This window comes from Scyliorhinus canicula, chromosome 8 (assembly GCF_902713615.1).
Source record: "Scyliorhinus canicula chromosome 8, sScyCan1.1, whole genome shotgun sequence".
Lineage (NCBI taxonomy): Eukaryota > Metazoa > Chordata > Chondrichthyes > Carcharhiniformes > Scyliorhinidae > Scyliorhinus > Scyliorhinus canicula.
In genome coordinates this window covers 104187154-104205028 of record NC_052153.1, presented here as the reverse complement: position 1 = coordinate 104205028, position 17875 = coordinate 104187154, and the positions used below count along the sequence as shown (strand labels likewise).

At 42.6% G+C, this 17875-nt stretch overlaps 1 protein-coding gene across 4 annotated transcripts in view; it reads left to right on the top strand.

Moving 5' to 3' along the window:
- Positions 1 to 2630: 2630 nt before the first annotated feature.
- srfbp1 (serum response factor binding protein 1) overlaps positions 2631 to 17875 on the top strand; it is a 259226-nt gene continuing 243981 nt past the window's right edge. Inside the window, exon 1 of one of the 4 annotated variants that reach the window (XM_038805029.1) lies at positions 2631 to 2756. In XM_038805029.1, coding sequence (XP_038660957.1) covers positions 2718 to 2756 — 39 coding nt within the window. In that variant the 5' untranslated portion in view covers positions 2631 to 2717. The remainder of the gene's footprint in view (positions 2757 to 17875) is intronic. The other 3 variants (XM_038805028.1, XM_038805030.1, XM_038805032.1) reach the window with 3 other exon arrangements.

The following is a 17875-nucleotide window of genomic DNA, read 5'->3' as shown; positions in this document are numbered from 1 at the left end:
TTCTGGGGTCTCACTCCCAACGTGGCTGACAGTTCCTGGACCCGTCCTCCTCCGGAAGCATGTGAGGAGCCATAAATTGGATCCTTTGGTCGAGAAAGTCCACCTCCTCCATGCAAACCCGCAGTACGCCTATGTGGCACACCCCAACGGGCACCAGGACATAGTCTCCCTCCGGGACCTGGGACCCGCTGGGTCCCCACCCACAACCCCCAACCTGACACCGCTCCTCCCCCCTCCCCCCGGTTGCCTCATTCACCTCTGCGCCACCCACCCTCCCTCCAGCGAACCTCACCGCAGCCCCCAACCCAGCAGGGTCCGTCCTCCCACTGGATCCACTCAGGGGTGACGAAGACGAGGACAACACGCTCCTGGAGTCGCAGGTGACCACGTCGGCGCCCACATCGCCACCAGGACTGAGGCGATCGCAGTGGAGGGTCAAAGCCCCCGACAGACTTAATCTGTAACGTTTTTGTCACCCCCCGCCAGACTCTTTTTTAAACAGGGGGTGAATGTGGTAAACACCACTAGTGATATGTTGCATGTATTACGGCACTGCCCATGTAATACAGGTACTATGGTAAATCCCTGCCTGCGCGCTCCTCCCAGCAGGCGGTGTATAAAAGTGTATGCTCTCCGGTGCTGTTCCCATTCTGGTTCCAGCTGCAGGAGGCACAACATCTTGCGCAATAAGATTGTTTCACCATTCTCGACTCGTGGTAGTTGACGGTACAGCACCCTATTTAAAATTGTACCATGCAATTGATATTGCCTCTCCTTGCCCTTCTTAACAAATGCATCACTTCACACTTATTTGCGTTAAATTATATCTGTAGTGTGTCTCCCCATTTCAACATTTGTCCATCTCCTCCTTTAGTCATTACTGTCCTTGTCATTGTTTACTACATTTCTGAGTTTTATGTGATCTGTAAACTTTGAGATTATGTCCTGTATACCCAGGTTATTAAATAAGCAGTTGTTCTCATACTGGCCCATGGGGGACATCACTGCATACTTCCTTCCAGTCTAAAGCACAACCATTCATCAGTATCATCAGGTGCTGTCTCTTAGCAAATATCACATTCAGTCAGGAGAACAAGCACCTTATTTTTATTTATTTTAAAGTGACCCATTTTCTTTGTTCCCCTTTGTCTTATGTAATTTTCTCTTGTGTGGAATTATCTGTCTGAACTGTACGCAGAACAATACTTTTCAGTTTACCTCGGTACACGTGATAATAAGCAAATCCAAATCCATCACTGTGAGGTTGGCAACAACCGACAGATGCAAAGTATTTATTTAGTACCTCAGTCCTGCCCGCTACCTCCAGAAGAAAATCTCACTTTTGGGCCCTAACTGGCCCCATTTTAAAATTTACTTACCCTTTGACTATCTATATGATTATAATCATCTTCCAGATTCCATTTTGTCTCCAAGCAATTGTCATACAATCTCTTTACCCCATATTTCCTTTTTCAGCTCTCTGTTCTTTCTGTATTTAGCATAGTGGTTAGCACAAGTGCTCCACAGCTCCAGGGTCCCACGTTTGATTCCGGCCTGGGTCACTGTCTGTGCGGAGTCTGCACATCCTCCCCGTGTGCGCGTGGGTTTCCTCCGGGTGCTCCGGTTTCCTCCCACAGTCCAAAGATGTGCAGGTTAGGTGGATTAGCCATGATAAATTGCCCTTAGTGTCCAAAATTGCCCTTGGTGTTGGGTGGGGTTACTGGGTTATGGGGATAGGGTGGAGGTGCTGACCTTGGGTAGGGTTCTCTTTCCAAGAGCCGGTGCGGACTCGATGGGCCGAATAGCCTCCTTCTGCACTGTAAATTCTATGATTAAAAAAAATGAAAACTCTATAAGCCTTATTAAGAACCTGAAATTTATCGTAAGCCTCCTTTCTCGTGTTTAATTTTAACCTATATATCATAAGTCATCCAGGTAAGTATAGCTTTTTTTCCTCCTCGTGTCCAGAACTAACCCAACTATCTCCTCTTTGAAGGTTTCCTGGTGCTCAGTTATTGTTTTAGGCAATCTTTGACTACAATCCCCCTGGGCCAGACATTTTCTCAACTCACTGAAATCAGCTCTTCTCCAGCTGAGTATTTGATTTTTTTTCCTTGCCCTTTTTCATAATTGTTTGCTAAATCCCACTGAAACATGGTTAAAGCTGGAGAATGTTTCGGTAAAGCAGTGATTGGGACACTGGACTATCAACTTACAGGTAATAATGCTAAATTCCACCCCAGGCATAATGGGCCGAATAGCCTCGATGGTGTGATTCTAAAATTCTAAATCGTGATACTGAACAAAATCTGAGGATCTATAGCAGAAAAACTAGTATGAAAGCTGCCATTCTGCTGTAAAGCTGAACTAGCTCACTGATGTTTTTTCAAGGAAGGATGTCTGCCACTTCTACCTGATCCAGGTGCACAGGACCCCTTGTCACATAAATGGTTCGTGTGGGAATAAATGTGCGTTTTGTTTCCAAAAGCAAGAATGCGAAACCGTAAATGTAAATGTAACAGGAATTGAAAAAGAAGATACGTTTATCCCTGGCGTTACTTCTAATTGGGGTGATTAAAAAATGGAATATTTGAAAAGCCTGCTGTGGCAGTGATTTTCTCTCTCGCTGTTTTGACAGTGCTGGATCGCGGGACTGACCCTGCCGGGCTGCCGTCCGTAAGCAGGGTGAAGACGGAGCGCGAGCGCTTGGCAGCAGCATGGCAGCGGTGGAGCCGCCGGTAAACCTGAACAATGAGGTGAGTGAAAGCGAAGCGCCGTCCTGTTGTTGAATTGGCGGAGAACCCGCACCCATCTGCGGGTGTTTTATATTTACCGTGTTGGGCGGACACCTCCGTGGGCTTTTGGACCTCTCTTGCATGATTAGCCGCACGCATTTTGTGCCAGAAACGCATAGGAAGGCCCCATATGACAAACCGTGGCTCCGTTGTAGTCAAAGCAAGTCTGTCGGCATATTTATGTTGCCGATTTAAAAAAAAAGAAAATTCAGCCGATCTGGCGGCAGAGAGGGAAGGCGAGAGTTAATACTGGTCGGTGACCCTGTTGCCGGAACTGGAAAATGTTAGGGATGGAACAGGCTTTTGGAGCAAGTGCACAGTCAAGAGTAAAAGACGGGGCTAAAAACCTGTTACAGCTCTCACACTTTATAGTTCTGGCAAAAGGTCACGGATCTGAATTATTACCTCCTGTTATTTCTCTCTCCACCAATGATACCATATCTGTTGCGTGTTTACAACTTAAATCTGTTTTTATTCCGGATTTCAAGCATCCGCGGTATTTTGCACTGTAGCCAAGTTAAGCCAGTGGGAGAACAGCATGTTTACTTTGGTCTCTATTTTTACAATATACACATACCTTAAAAACTCTGAAAACCACCTGACTTCCTATGGTTAAATAAATTATTTTAACTTCCCATCCATTTTGTATACTTAAGAACATAAATAGGAGCAGTTGCAGGCCATACACCCCCTTCAGTCGACTACATCAAATCCACTTTCCCATCCTATCCCTGTACCCCTTGATTCCCTTTAGTGCTGAAAAACCTTGCACCAATCTTGAATATACTTTTGTGAGCACTGACATCCCTCCAGAGAGTGAATTGCAAAAATGGAAAGACTGGTATTTGAAAAGCCCCTTTCATAATCTCAGGGCAACATTTTTTTCGGTTCTTTACAACCTATGAAGTACTTTTCAAGTGTTTGTAGGAAACAGCAGCTAGTTTGCACACAGCAAACTACCACAAACTGCAATGCAATAATAACTGGACAAGCTGTTTCAGTGATGTTGATTTGAGGGATAAATATTGGCCAGGATAACACCACTATTTTCAAAACACTGCTTTGGGTTATTTGCATTCACCCGAGAGTGAAGATGGGGCTCCTCTTTAATATCTCACCTGAAAGATGGCAATTCTGAACGTGCAGTGCTACCCCCCAATACTGCACTGGGTTGTCAGCTTTGATTTTCATGCCCAAGTTCTGGAGTAGGATTTCACCCCACAACTTCTGACTCCCGAGGCAAGAGTGCTATCAGCTGGGACAGGCTGACATTTGGTCATTAAAGTAATCAAATAGTTTTTTGCCCAAACCATTCGGACTGTGCCTTTTCTTCCAGTTCTCTACAAAAGAGAAGGAATTAATACATTCAGTTATCTGTTCTTGCTGTAGTTTCAAAAACAAATGTGTTTTCTAAAAATGAAACATTAATCATGAAACTCTTTTCAAATAAACATGTTTTGTTTTGGGACTTTTGCTTTAGTTTCAATTAGGAACGTGTATCAAGCCTGGATGCCTCATGGTCGTCCTGCTCCTCTCCCTCTTTCTCTCCCCCCCCCCCCCCCCCCCCCCCCCCCCATTAAAATTGTGTGAAAGCCATTCACTTGATAACGACTTGGCTGATTTCACCCATGCTGTGGCTGTTAATAAATACTTTGAGATAAATAAGTATGGAAAAAAGGAAATGCATTTTTTAATTCTTTCACTGGACATGCGCATTGCTCATCCTTGCTTGCACTTGAAAAGATGGTGGTGAGCTACTGCTGTAGACCTGCTGTTGGTACATCCACAGTGATGTTAGGAAGGGAGTTCCAGGGTTTTGATCCAGTGACCATGAAGGGACAACAATGTAGTTCAAGTCAAGGTGGTGTGTGGCTTGGAGAGGAACTTTCAGGTGGTGGCATCCCATGCATCTGCTGTCCTTGTCCTTTTGTGACCATTATCTAAGTCCTTTATCAATTTCACACAATTTTAATGTGGGGTTGGGGGTAAATTGTTGAAGGAAGCATGACAAACTACTTGCAGCACATCTTGTAGATGGTATACATTGCTGCAACCATGCATCAATGATGGAGGAAATGAACGTTTAAGGTGGTGGATGGGATGCCGACCAAGAGGGGTGCTTTGTCGTGAATGATGTAGAGCTTGTTGGAGCTGACATTAGGCAGGTGGAGAGTATTCCATCAAACTCCTGACTTGTAGATGGTGGACAGGCTTTGGGAAGTCAGGAGGTGAGTTACTTGCCGCAAAATTTCCAGCCACTGACCTCTTATGGCCTCATAATTTACATGGCTGATCCAGTTTTGTTTATGAACTTGTGATGTTGATGTAAGGGATTTATTTAGCATCTTGTGCATTCTCAGGATGTGGCAAATCATTTCAAAGCTAATGAGGTACTTTTAAATTCTCGTCACTGTTGTAATGGATGACCAGTGATGTCAGCTGTGGCTCAGTTCGTACAAATTTCTCTTGAGTCAGAAAGTTGTGCGATCTGTCCCATTCCAGGGCTCGAGCACTAGAGTCTGAGCACAGTATCGAGGGAACACTGCACTACTGGAAGTATCATGAGACATGAAACCATGGCTCCATCTGATCACTCTGAATATAAAAGATCCCGAGATACTATTTTGAAAAGAGCGGGGCAGTTAATCCCTGTCAACTTCATAATAAATTGATTATCTGGTCACTGTCATGTTGCTATCTATGCGAGTTTGCTTTGTGCAGTGGCTTCCATGTTTTCTACATCATGACAATGACTACACTTCAAAATAGTATTCCATCGGCTGCAAAGTGTTTAGGTATGTCATGCAATTGTAAAAGGCAGTATGTAAATGCAGTTATTTTTTTCTTCAAATTCGTGTATAAACTACAGTGGATGAAAGACCTTATGGTTAGTTATTTACCTAGAAACAAGGAATCTGCTCCAAGTAGTCAAATGGTACAATATTTGTACTGGAAGGCATCCAGGAAAGGTTTGATATCTCGTCCAAAGAGCTTTGTCTCCATCAGATACAGCACAATATTCGCTTATGCACTGAAATGTTATCCCAGATAATATGTTAATAGGAGTGGGGCTTGCAGCTGTGGCCTGCAACTATCATTCTTGTACATACAGTTGTAGCCACTGTCACTTCTTGCGTAATGTCTTCTCTTGCGAAACTATTTTGTGAGTGTGTAGGGTTAAGGGGAGAAGGCGGTTGAGGTCGGGGGAATGGTACTGGGTGAGTTGCTCTTTCAGAGAGCTAGTACTGACACAATGGCTTCCTGCAACATAACTATTCTGTAGACTCTCCTTGTTCCTGTGCAATTACCTTGGGTTTCCCATGGCACCCTCATGTGCCTCGTTTACCTGCTGCCCCTTGGCAACCTCATCCAACCTCATCCAAAAACACACTTCACATTATCACGTAGACCATGACAACAGGCTTATCTCCCCACTGTCTCCTTACGCCCATCCACTGTTCCTGATTTGTCACACTGCTTGTCTGATATCAAAGAACAAATTTCCTCCAATTAAATGTTCAAACAGCCATAAACAATTGTATTTCTTCCCTCGCCACTGGCTCCATCCCATTACCTACTAATTGCCTGGTGCTGAAAATAAGATTGCTCACAATCTTTGGTGTTTATTTGTCCCAGAGATGACTCTCTGACCACACTACTCCATCACCAAGACTTAGACCTCCCATAAAGTTGCCAGAATCTTCCCCTGCCTCAGCACATCTGCTGAAACCCTTGCCTATGGTTTTGTTACCGCAATTGTTCCAATGTTGTTCTAGCAAGCTTCTCATATTAGACTTTGCATAAACCTGAGGTCAGCCATATCTTAACTCGCACCAAGTCCTGTTCAACTGTTAACCACCGGTACTCATTCAGCTACGTTGACCCCTGAACGGTGAGTCCTTCAAGTTCTAAACTTTTTTTCATGTTTCTACATCTCCATCTTCTCACCCTTCCCTGTCTCTAACTTCTCCAGCCCTGCAAATATCTGTGCTCCTCCAATTCTGGCCACTTGAGCATGCATTTTATTTATCTGGCTTCTATTGCATAGGGCTTAAATTCTATTGCCTCGGGTAGCACAGTGGCTAGTACTGTTACTTCACAGCGCCCAGGTCCCAGGTTTGATTCCCGCTTGGGCCACTCTCTGTGCGGAGTCTGCACGGAGCCTGCACGTTCTCCACCTGTCTGCATGGGTTTCCTCTCACAAGTTCTGAAAGACGTGCTGTTGGGTGAATTGGACATTCTGAATTCTCCCTCTGTGTATCCAAACTGGAGTTGGAATCTTGCGACAAGGGGCTTTTGACAGTAACACTGCAATGAAGTAATGTAAGCCTACTTGTGACAGTAATAAAGATTATTATTATTATTGTTATTATAAAATTCGGGAGTTCCCCCCCCCCCCCCCCCCCGCCATTCCAGCAAATGCCTTCTTCTACTCTCCCTTTCTCTCCTTTTTAAGTTTCTTCTAAAATCCACCTTGCTGATCAAACTTGTTCACTGTTCTATCACGTATACATAATAGGCTGAACTTGTTCACCTGGATAAACCACTTATGAATTGTGCCCCTGTTAGTCCATTGATCTTTAGGCTTTCTATGGTTTCGCATAGCTGGAGCTTTATTTCTTGGTGGACTTGTTGAGGTCTACTACATTTCTCATTTATGTTTTTATCATAACAAAATAACAAAGTTGAAATTACTGGAACTCAGAAATAAAAACTGTTGTGAAATAACAGATTTGTCAGCATCTGTAAGGAGAAAGAACAAAAGAAATTAAATTGAATCTGTCTCTTCTCTTTGCAGATGCTGAGGGACCTGTTGTGTATTTCAAGGAATTTACTACAAGAAGCTTAATTACAAAGGAATTTACATTCTGGATAGGAAACAAATGGAAGATTTCGTACATAACTATTAGTCAGATATGATTGACATCTTTCACTCAGCCCCAATAAGTTTCTGATGCCTCATCTTTTCTCCTCCACCTATTCGTTTTGCAGAGCAATTTGATTATCTCCATTTCTTGGTCACTGTAGAAATGATTTTTTGACATCAGAATTGTCCCCTGCAGTCGTGCAGTCAACTTGCGAAATCAGTCAGCCAGATCAAAAAACAAATTAAGGTTACATAGTATGGGCAGCATGGTGGTGCAGTGGTTAACCCCGTCGCCTCACGGGGCTGAGGTCCCAGGTTCGATCCTGGGTCACTGTCCGTTGGAGTTGTCTTCCCGTGTCTGCGTGGGTTTCGCCCCCACAAACCAAAAGATGTGTAGGCTAGGTGGATAGGCCACGCTAAATTGCCCCTTAATTGGAAAAAATGAATTGGGTACTCTAAATTTGTTTTTTTTTAAAAAGGTTACAAAGTATGTCAGCTCCACACCAGGCAGGTGAACGCTTTATGTGCAGTACTGAGAGGGAGATGTATCATAGGCTATGTTTGGTGTTCCCCCATGTGTGTTGCATTTGCCAAACTCGTTTTAAGCATGCTGCAGTTTTGAAAAACATGATTTTGAAGAGGTCCGAGAAGTTTATGGCCCAAGGAAGGTTTGCTTATGTACAGTTCAGGGTCTTCATTTGGCTTATTTAATTCACTGTCATTTAATACACAAGATAAAGGGAGAAAAGTTCAGTGAGATCATTTCTTGCATTCACCTGCATAACATGAATATTTGTCGATGATGACCATAAATCGAGTACTGGTCAAAAGCTGATACAGTTTAATGTAATTATCTTTTTGATTATAATCATCTTTGTATCCTGTGTTATACCACTTATTCAGCAACTTGCACTTTATAATGCACTTCAAAGGCCAAAGAAGGAAGAGTAATCACAAGGTTGGTCAGAAATTAGTTTTACAAAAATTCTTGGAGAGGAAGCTCGCCAGGCGACCATTGGAATAGCTGAATTTGTAGGTGACAAAGGCATGGATGTTCTGCAGCGGATCAGTAGAGGTGAAGGCAGGTGGTGTAGAAGTAGGTTGTCCGTATGTTGTAGAGGAAATGCAATCAGATTCTGACTTTGGTTTTCAGTAGGCTGCTGAAGCTATGAACTCTTCAATTTAACTTGTGGCAGAGCAGGGGTTAAGGAAGGTGATGGGATTGATGTCAAGGCTATAGATTCTGTGACTGGGTCTGAAATTGTTGGTGTTGGCCCTTCCACTGTTTAACTTGACAAAATTGTGGTTCATCTGAGACTGAATATCAGTTAAGTAGCCTCAACAACGAAGAGGAGTTGGATGGGGAGGTTCAACTGGTCTTCTCAGCATTCATGTAAAGGCAAGCTCCATGTTTTCTGATGTCACACAAGGAGCACTGTATATTGAGGAAACAAAAGGGGACCAAGCTTGCATGTTTGGCAACTCCAGAATAAATAGTTTAATGTTGGGAAGAGAAACTGTTCCTGGAGATATGTATGTGTAGAATATAACAGTGCCATTGAGCTGGTGAATAGAGGGATGCTGGAGGTGAATGGCATAGTTGACTGTTGCAAATGTTATGGGTCAGGTTTAGAAAACTCAAAAGAATATCATGGAATTCACCTGACCTACAACTGTTTATTGATTTTGGTTACGATGAGCACAAGGGCCTGCCTTTCAGGTGTTATTCAACAGAGGCCTTCAGCACTTCAAAAAAAATAAATTTAGAGTACCCAATTAATTTTTTCCAATTAAGGGGCAATTTAGTGTGGCCAATCCACCTATCCTGCACATTATTGTAGGGGGCGAAACCCACGCAAACACGGGGAGAATATGAAAACTCCACACGGACATTGACCCAGAGCCGGGATCGAACCTGGGACCTCGGCGCCGCGAGGCTGTAGGGCTAACCCACTGTGCCACCGTGCTGCCCTGCCTTAAGCACTTTTAATCAAAAACAAAGTTTATTCTACGAATTTAATTAGCATTTTTATAAACACACACAATAAGCATTTTTATCAACTACCAACATAAATACCCCACACAGCTACAGTATTCTATGTGTAACCCTTAATAAATTTCCCCCTTTAGCTGTTCCAATTTAATAACAAGATCCCAGGAACCAGAAAACACTTTTCAAAGGTGTGGCCCAGCACACAGCACTTAAGTCCTGGTTTGGATGCTGTTGTGTCCTTTCCAAAACAGCAGATTTGAATTTCTTCCAGAAAACAATTATTTCTTTTCAGGTTATCAAGCAGTCTAGAAACGGCTTTTAAAATGCAGATAGAGGGGGAAAAAAACGTCTTTTTCAACCCATGCGGTACAAACCAGTTTAAACTCAAAGCGAAAGTAAAAACCCACAGCCAGAGCCCAGCTCCACCCACACAATGACATCACTGAAACCACAGTTACAGTAACAAAAGGGAGGCAGCTCGACTAGCAATCCAGGGACACATGGTAATGCTCTGGGGACCTGGGTTGAATCCCACCATGGCAGATGGTGAAATTTGAATTCTATAAAATATATGGAATTAAAAGTCTGATGACCATGAAATCATTGTGAATTATTGTAAAAATCCATCTGGTTCATTAATGCTCCTTGGGGAAGGAAATCTGCTGTCCTTACTTAGCCTGGTCTACATGTGACTCTGGACCCACAACAATGTGGTTGACTCTTAAGTGCCCTCTGGGATGGGCAATAAATAATAGCCAAGCCAGCGAAGCCCGCATCCCATGAACAAATTTTTAAAAAAGCATTATGACCTTGATTAGGGCCATTTTTTACTATGGCAAAGCAAATACCTGATCAATTCAACAATGGAGTTGTAGGAAGAACAGACAAATCAATCTTTCAAAGTATTTGGGGCAGTAGTTTGTAATATAGCGGTCAAGACAGATATTTTGCTTTTGAAGGGTTGCACTTAACAATGTTATGAAAGAGGGGCAGTACCTGAGGAGAGAAAATAACTTCGATGGTGGGTAGCATGGCATCCCATTTGTAGTTCAACATCAAATATCTTGTAGTTCACATAATATTATCAGGTATGTTGTTACTGTCAATCAGGTAGCTTTGTTCACATGCTGAAAAAATTGACAAACAAAGCTACCAATGCCTGATGACTTATGTGCAGTCATGACTCAGTCCGTCAACCACGCATGGTTTCAAAGAACAGTACAGCACAGGAACATGCCCTTCGGCCCTCCAAGCCTGCTCATGTGTCCTACCTAAACCAACCGCCTATATTCTTCTATACCTCGTCTGTTCATGTGTCTATTCAGATAAATCTTAAAGTTCGCTAATGTATCTGCCCAACTACCACACTTGGCAGTGCATTTGAGGTCACCACCACCCTCTGTGTAATAAAATAAAAAAAGAAAACACACACGCACATCTCCATTGAACCTATTCCCCCTCGCCTTGAACTTGTGCCCCTTGTAATTGTCATTTCCATCCTTGGAAAAAGCCTCCAACTGTTCACCCTATCTATATCCCTCACAATTTTATAAACTTCCATCAGGTCGCCCCTCAGCCCCTGTCTCTCTATGGAGAATAATCCCAGTTTCTTCACTCTCTCCTCATAGCTAATGCCTTCCATACCAGGCAACATCCTGGTAAACCTTTTCTGTACTCTCTCCAAAGCCTCCATGTTCTCTGGTGGTGTGTTGACCAGAATTGGACACAGTATTCCAAATGTGGCCTAACCAACGTTCTATATAACTAACCTAATTTGTGAGCTTTTCTACACAATACCCTGTCCTATGAAGGCAAGCATGCCATATGTTTTCTTTACCGCCATTTCCACCTGTGCTGCTTCTTTTAAGGATCTGTTTGGACCTGCAAGTCCAGATCTCTCTCTCCCTGTCTATGCTCCTGATGGTTCTGCCATTTATTTTATTGCTCCCACCTGAATTGGATCTACCAAATGCATCACCTCTCATTTGTCCAGGTTAAATTCCATCTGCCATTTCTCCGCCCAATTTTGCAGCCTATCTATCTCCTGCTGTATTCTCTGACAATGACGATCTTCATCACTATCTGCAACTCCCACAATCTTAGTATCATCCGCAAGCTTGCTAATCAGACCATACGTTTTCTTCCAAGTCATTTATGTATATATTACAAATAGCAGAGGTTCCCAGTCCCTGTGGAACACCACTGGTTGCAGACCTGCATTTGGAAAAACGCCCTTCCACTGCTACCCTCTGTCTTTTATGGCCAAGCCAGTTATGAATCCATCTAGCTAGTTCACCGAAGACCCCATGTGATTTAATCATTTGCACCAGCCTGCTATGAGGGACCTTTACTGAAGTCCATCTACAGAACATCCACAGCCCTTCCCTTGTCAATCATTTTTGTCAACTCTTCAAAAACTTCAATTAAATTAGTGAGACATGACCTCCCTTGTACAAAACAATGCTGTCTGTCATTAATAAGACCATTCACTTCCAAATGTGCATAGATCCTATCGCTGAGAATCTTTTCCAACAATTTCACTATCACTGATGTCAAGCTCACTGGCCTATAATTACCCGGGTTATCCTTGCTACCTTTCTTAAATAAAGAGACGATATTGGCTATCCTCCAATACTCCTGGGATCTCACATGTGGCCAACGAGGAAGGAAAGATTTCTGTTAGATACCCAGCGATTTCATCTCTTGTCTCCCCCAGTGATCTGGGATAGATGCCACCTGACCCTGGGGATTTATCTAACTCAATGCTTTTTAATGCACCGAACACTTCCTCCCTTGTAGAAACGACCTGTTCTAAAGTATTTACATATCCCTCTGAGACACCACCGATCAATGTGTTCCTCTTTGTGAATACTGATGCAAAATACTCATTAAGATTCTTACCTGCTTCCTTTGCTTCTGTGCATAATCTCCCTCCTTTGTCCTTGAGTGGACTAACTCTTTCTCTAGCTACCCTCTTGTTCCTAATATACATATAAAATGCTTTGGGATTCTCCTTAATCCTGTCTTTCAATGATATTTTTTGTCCTTTTTGCCCTCCTAACTCCCTGCTTGAGCTCTTTCTACTTGTATTCTTCAAGTGCTTCATCTGTTTTCAGTTGCCTAGACATCGCGTATGCACCCCTTTTCCTTTTGACTGGACTCGCAATTTCCCTGGTCATCCATGATTTCTGAATCCTGTCTTTCCTCTTCATCAGCACATGCCTGTCCTGCACTTTCATCACCTCTTTAAAAGACTCCCCACATGCCAAATGCAGATTTACCCTCAAATAGCCTCCCCCAAACAACCGTCTCCAAACCCTGCCTAATCTGATCTTGCCCCAATTTAGCACCTTACCCTCAGACAACACTTGGCCTTTGACACGAGTACCTGAAAGCTTATGGAATTGTGGTCACTGTTCACTACATGTTCCCCCACTGCAACCTTGATGACCTGGCCGGGCTCATCCCTTGTACAATATAGTCCCCTCGCTAGTCGGACTATCCACATATTGTTCCAAAAAACCTTATTCGACACGCCTAACAAATGCCTCACCATCCAGACCCCTAACCCGCAGAGATTTTCAGTCAATATGAGGAAAATTAAAGTCTCCCACTGCAACATCACCTACAACACCTATATCCTGGAATATTTAGCTGCCAGTCCTGTCCCTTTTATAACCAAGTCTCTGTTAGTGCAACCACATTCAAGTTCTGCAAATGAATCAAGGCTCTAAGTTTATCTCTTACCTGTTTATACTCTGCATTGAAACAGATACACTCCAGGCCCACTGAGTTTGACCTTCCCCCAGCTTGCCCTTCCTCTTAGCCAGCCTGGCCCTGGTACCATGCTCATCCCCATACTCAACAGTTTCAGTTGGGTGCATGACCAGTATTGCATGAGTCAGCAATTCATGACAGAATGTAGCAGTAGTGAATTTGGAGAAGGATCTGCAAGTGCTTGAGCAAACATTGTGTCTTATCGTACGGAGTTTAAATGTGAATCAGTGAAACAATTGGATGATTGAGAATGTATAAATCAGTTACAATGTTTTTTTTACAGAATTAATTTAGTACCCAATTACTTTTTCATATGAAGGGGCAATTTAGAGTGGCTAATCACCCACCCTACACATCTTTGGGTTGTGGGGGTGAAACCCACGCAGACACTGGGAGAATGTGCAAACTCCATACGGACAGTTACCCGGGTCCTCAGTGTCGTAGACAGCAGTGCTGACCACTGTGCCATCGTGCTGTCTAGAAACTTGAGATTTTCAGATGGAAATGAAAATGGGGCAGTTTCTATATGGAGTGTAATTTGTCACACCCTTATTGTACTGGTGGCAAGTTGAGTGACTCTAGTAACCATTGAATTCTGACCAATTGAGCTCCTGGGTAATCGCAACTGATAGCTTTGACTATAGTACATAACCTAATACTCTTCAGTTATCTTAATTCATCACCTCCAATTTATCGCTATTCTGTTCTCGTTAGTCACTGAGCTGCTACTGTAGTATGGTTTTGCTTGTTTGCCTCAAAAAGCTTTCCCAAAATGCAGAAAGGACTCCCTGTTGTTGATATACACTGGCTACATCTGTCCTTAGATTGAATACACTGTATCCACGTGGCACCCTAGCTTCCCACACGTGTTAACTGCATAGATCAAAATAATATGAACGTGGATGTTGAGATTGATCTCAGACCCTGTGTACTGTCGTACAACAAAGCCCTTCATGTCAGAAAACTCAAAACCTGACAGGCAAATATTTGTACTAAGTTAGGACGATTCCTTAATCAATCAACCCAACTTCAAAATTGGTTACCTCAATCCTGTCCAGAGCAATCAAGCCAACTTGGATTTTTACTTGTATTCAACCCTATAGGATCCAAGCTCCAATGTAGCTCTATTCGTTATGTGGTTTGGGTCCTGATGACATTTCTATGTACAGACATTGGAATGATTTGTCATTTAAATATGATTTAAATTCAACATTACCCTTTAATACTGTGTAAAGCTGCATTTCAGCCATCAGGATGTCACTTATTTATGATTGTGACATAGCCCCTTATCCCTTGCACCTAAGCAGTGTATGACAGCTGCACAATTCTGGAAATACACAGCAGGTCTGGCGGTATCTGTGGAGTGTTGAAATATCTAGTTCATGATTCATATATTTTTAAATAGTGTAGGTTAAAGAGGTATATGTAAATAAATAGGGTATATCTGACTAAGAAATTGATTAGCAACGCTGAAGTAGATGTAATTAAAACAAGTTTGAAGTTTATTACAAAAAGGTTGGGATCATGTTAACAGCTGGGAAGCTGAGACCCTAAACTAGACATCGGCTTACTTAGCTAAAGAAGGGAGACATGACGTCTGCAATCCTTGCAGTAAAGACAGATGTTTTTTTTTAGGAGTTGGAGCTAAATTAGTTTAAACATGTTTGGTAAACCCCAAAAACTCTATCTCATCAAATCAAAGAAAGAATTTTGAATGAGGGGATTTGTTTGAGGATATCCCAGAGCATGCCATGTTGTCATGGAAATGGATGGAGCATAGGAAGATTCTCTGTTTTCATTTTATCTAGATGTTGAGATTTTGTTTAGTTGCTGCTTGGGTTTTGTGTATGGTGCAACTTACTGAGAGAAGATGGCCAATTTAAATGACCGTTAGGTCTGCATTGTAAGGGAAGATAAGCATGTGAAATGTAGGTAGAACTTGATCTTAGTTTGGATTTCATGAGGGAAAAGAAACTGGAAAATGATCTCTGTTGAAGTTGGCAAGAAAGCTACAGTGGTCCTCAGTCTTGTAGCAAAAGGAGGCAGCTGACAGATTATCTTGGATTTATTGAGAAGTACCCAGAACAAGGGACTGAAGTGTCTACAGCTCAATCAATCATGAATAACGGTTTGGTAATTAAAGTAGTTCCTTGAAGATTGAAAAACCTTTGGGTCGCCAACACCGAAGTAAAATATCTTTTAAGACATTGTAATGTAGAGAAGTATTTGGGGAAGTAAGGGGAACTTAGCAATATGTGGGTATAAAGCTTGTGTGAGGTTTCTTTTTAAATTTAGAATGCCCAATTTTTTTTCCAATTAAGGGGCAATTTATCATGGCTAATCCTCCTAACCTGCACATCTTTGGGTTGTGGGGTAAGACCCAAGCAGACACGGAGAGAATGCAAACTCCACATGGACAGTGACCCGAGGCCAGGATCAAACCCGGGTACTCAGCTGCCATGAGGCAGCAGTGCTAACCACTATGCCGCCCTTGTTGTAGTGTTAATTTAATTGCACTTGGTTTGTTTAATTTGTTCATTTACAAAAGTTTTGTCTCGTTTAAAAACGTGAACTGTGGCGTAGCTCTGTTTGTTAAATCACTGTGCGTTCAGAGTTCTAATAGTCCCTAACTGGATCATGACAGGGCTAATGATTCAGGTCAATGGATCTTTCATCAAAACTGTTCTGAGAATTTTGAGATTAAACATGCAGCATGCCACACTTCTGGCACTGAGCGCTTGTTTTTCCAAGTCCTGTGCATTGCATTATATTCACTGTAACCCTTGGCCATGGTTTGCTAAACCTGTATGGGCACCTCCTGATATGACTAAGGTCTAGCCTTGGCTGCCTATTCCTCGAGTCATGAAAGGGCTAGCACTGCATTATCAAATAAGAAACGTCAAAGCTGTTCTCTTTGGTGCTTGTCCACCATCACCTCGAGTGAAATTATTCCAATCACAACAGAGTCAGAACTCTCATCCAGTCCTTCCCCAAGTCAGACTATTTGCACCTCTAAAATATCAAATTCCTTGATTCAAGTGCTTCTCTTTCACTCTTCCATCCCTCCCCTCCCCCCAGAACAAAATTTTACATACTATTGATGCAAAAATGCAACCAAATATAGGGGGATGGGCTTGGGGAGAGTATTAGCTTGGGGCTGAAGTACCTGAAAGCATGACTATCCATGTTTGGAATGATTAAAATAACGGCGAGCAAGAGACCGGAATTAGAGGAGTGCAAAGATTGTCTAAGGGTTGAAGGAGCTCATAAAACATAGAATATACAGTGCAGAAGGAGGCCATTCAGCCCATCGAGTCTGCACTGACCACTTAAGCCCTCACTTCCACCCTATCCCAGTTACCCAATAACCCCGTCTAACCTTTTTGGACACTAAGGGCAATTTAGCATGGCCAATCCACCTAACCTTCACGTCTTTGGACTGTGGGAGTACCCGGAGGAAACCCACGCAGACACGGGGAATACGTGCAGACTCCGCACACAGTGCCCCCAGAATTGAACCTGGGACCCTGGTGCTGTGAAGACACAGTGCTAGCCACTTGTGTTACCGTGCTGCGGAGATGAGGAGGAAATAAGATCCATGGAGGAATTTGAAAGCCAGTATGGGAATTTTAAAATCTAGGTGATGCTAGTGTGATTTTGATTGTAGGCAGCTGGTGAACATCAACTGGGAAAACACTTATGCCCCTATTAATATGCACCAACGTGAACTGTAATCATTGGTTTAGGAGGTGCTCACTTGTAATCGTGTAAATAAATGTGTATAACGATTATCTCTGGTAATATCCTTCACCAAAGGCTTTCTGAAGTTTAACATGGTAGCAGAGAATGGTTACCTGAAGATGAGCAGCTAAATAAAACAATTTTAAGAAAACCAGCCATTGTGAAAAATTGAGGAAAGCAAGTGTAAATTGTTGGTACATGTTCTTATGTCTGAACCATGTGATCAGTAGAAGAATAAAATGGATATATGCACATGGGTTATGTCCCTACCAAAATTGGTGTTGTCATTCCCTGCAAGAAGTAAAAATCAGAATTATTTTGTGAGCTAGATCTTTACATAATGATAAAGCTTTGACCTTCCATTAGAATTCTTTAGAAATTTACAAGATGATCCATTGAATGGCAGTAAAGCATGATTACATTTCAGTAGATCTTGGAAAAGGATCATTCCATAGAAGAATACATTGCAGACTTTTGACAGCAAGATAGACAATTCATTTTGTGGATTCCAGGATCAGTACTGGCATTTAAATTTGGGATTGTATGGTGTCTCATTTGGACAGACTGCTGTTTCTAATTGGTATTTGGTTTTCTGAGAGAGGGGGGAACCTGTTGGATCTTTGGATGGGGGTGGGGGGTGCGAAAAAGTAATTTCCTATGGTCTTCATGGAATTTTTTGGTGTGATACCAGTATAGAGGGTT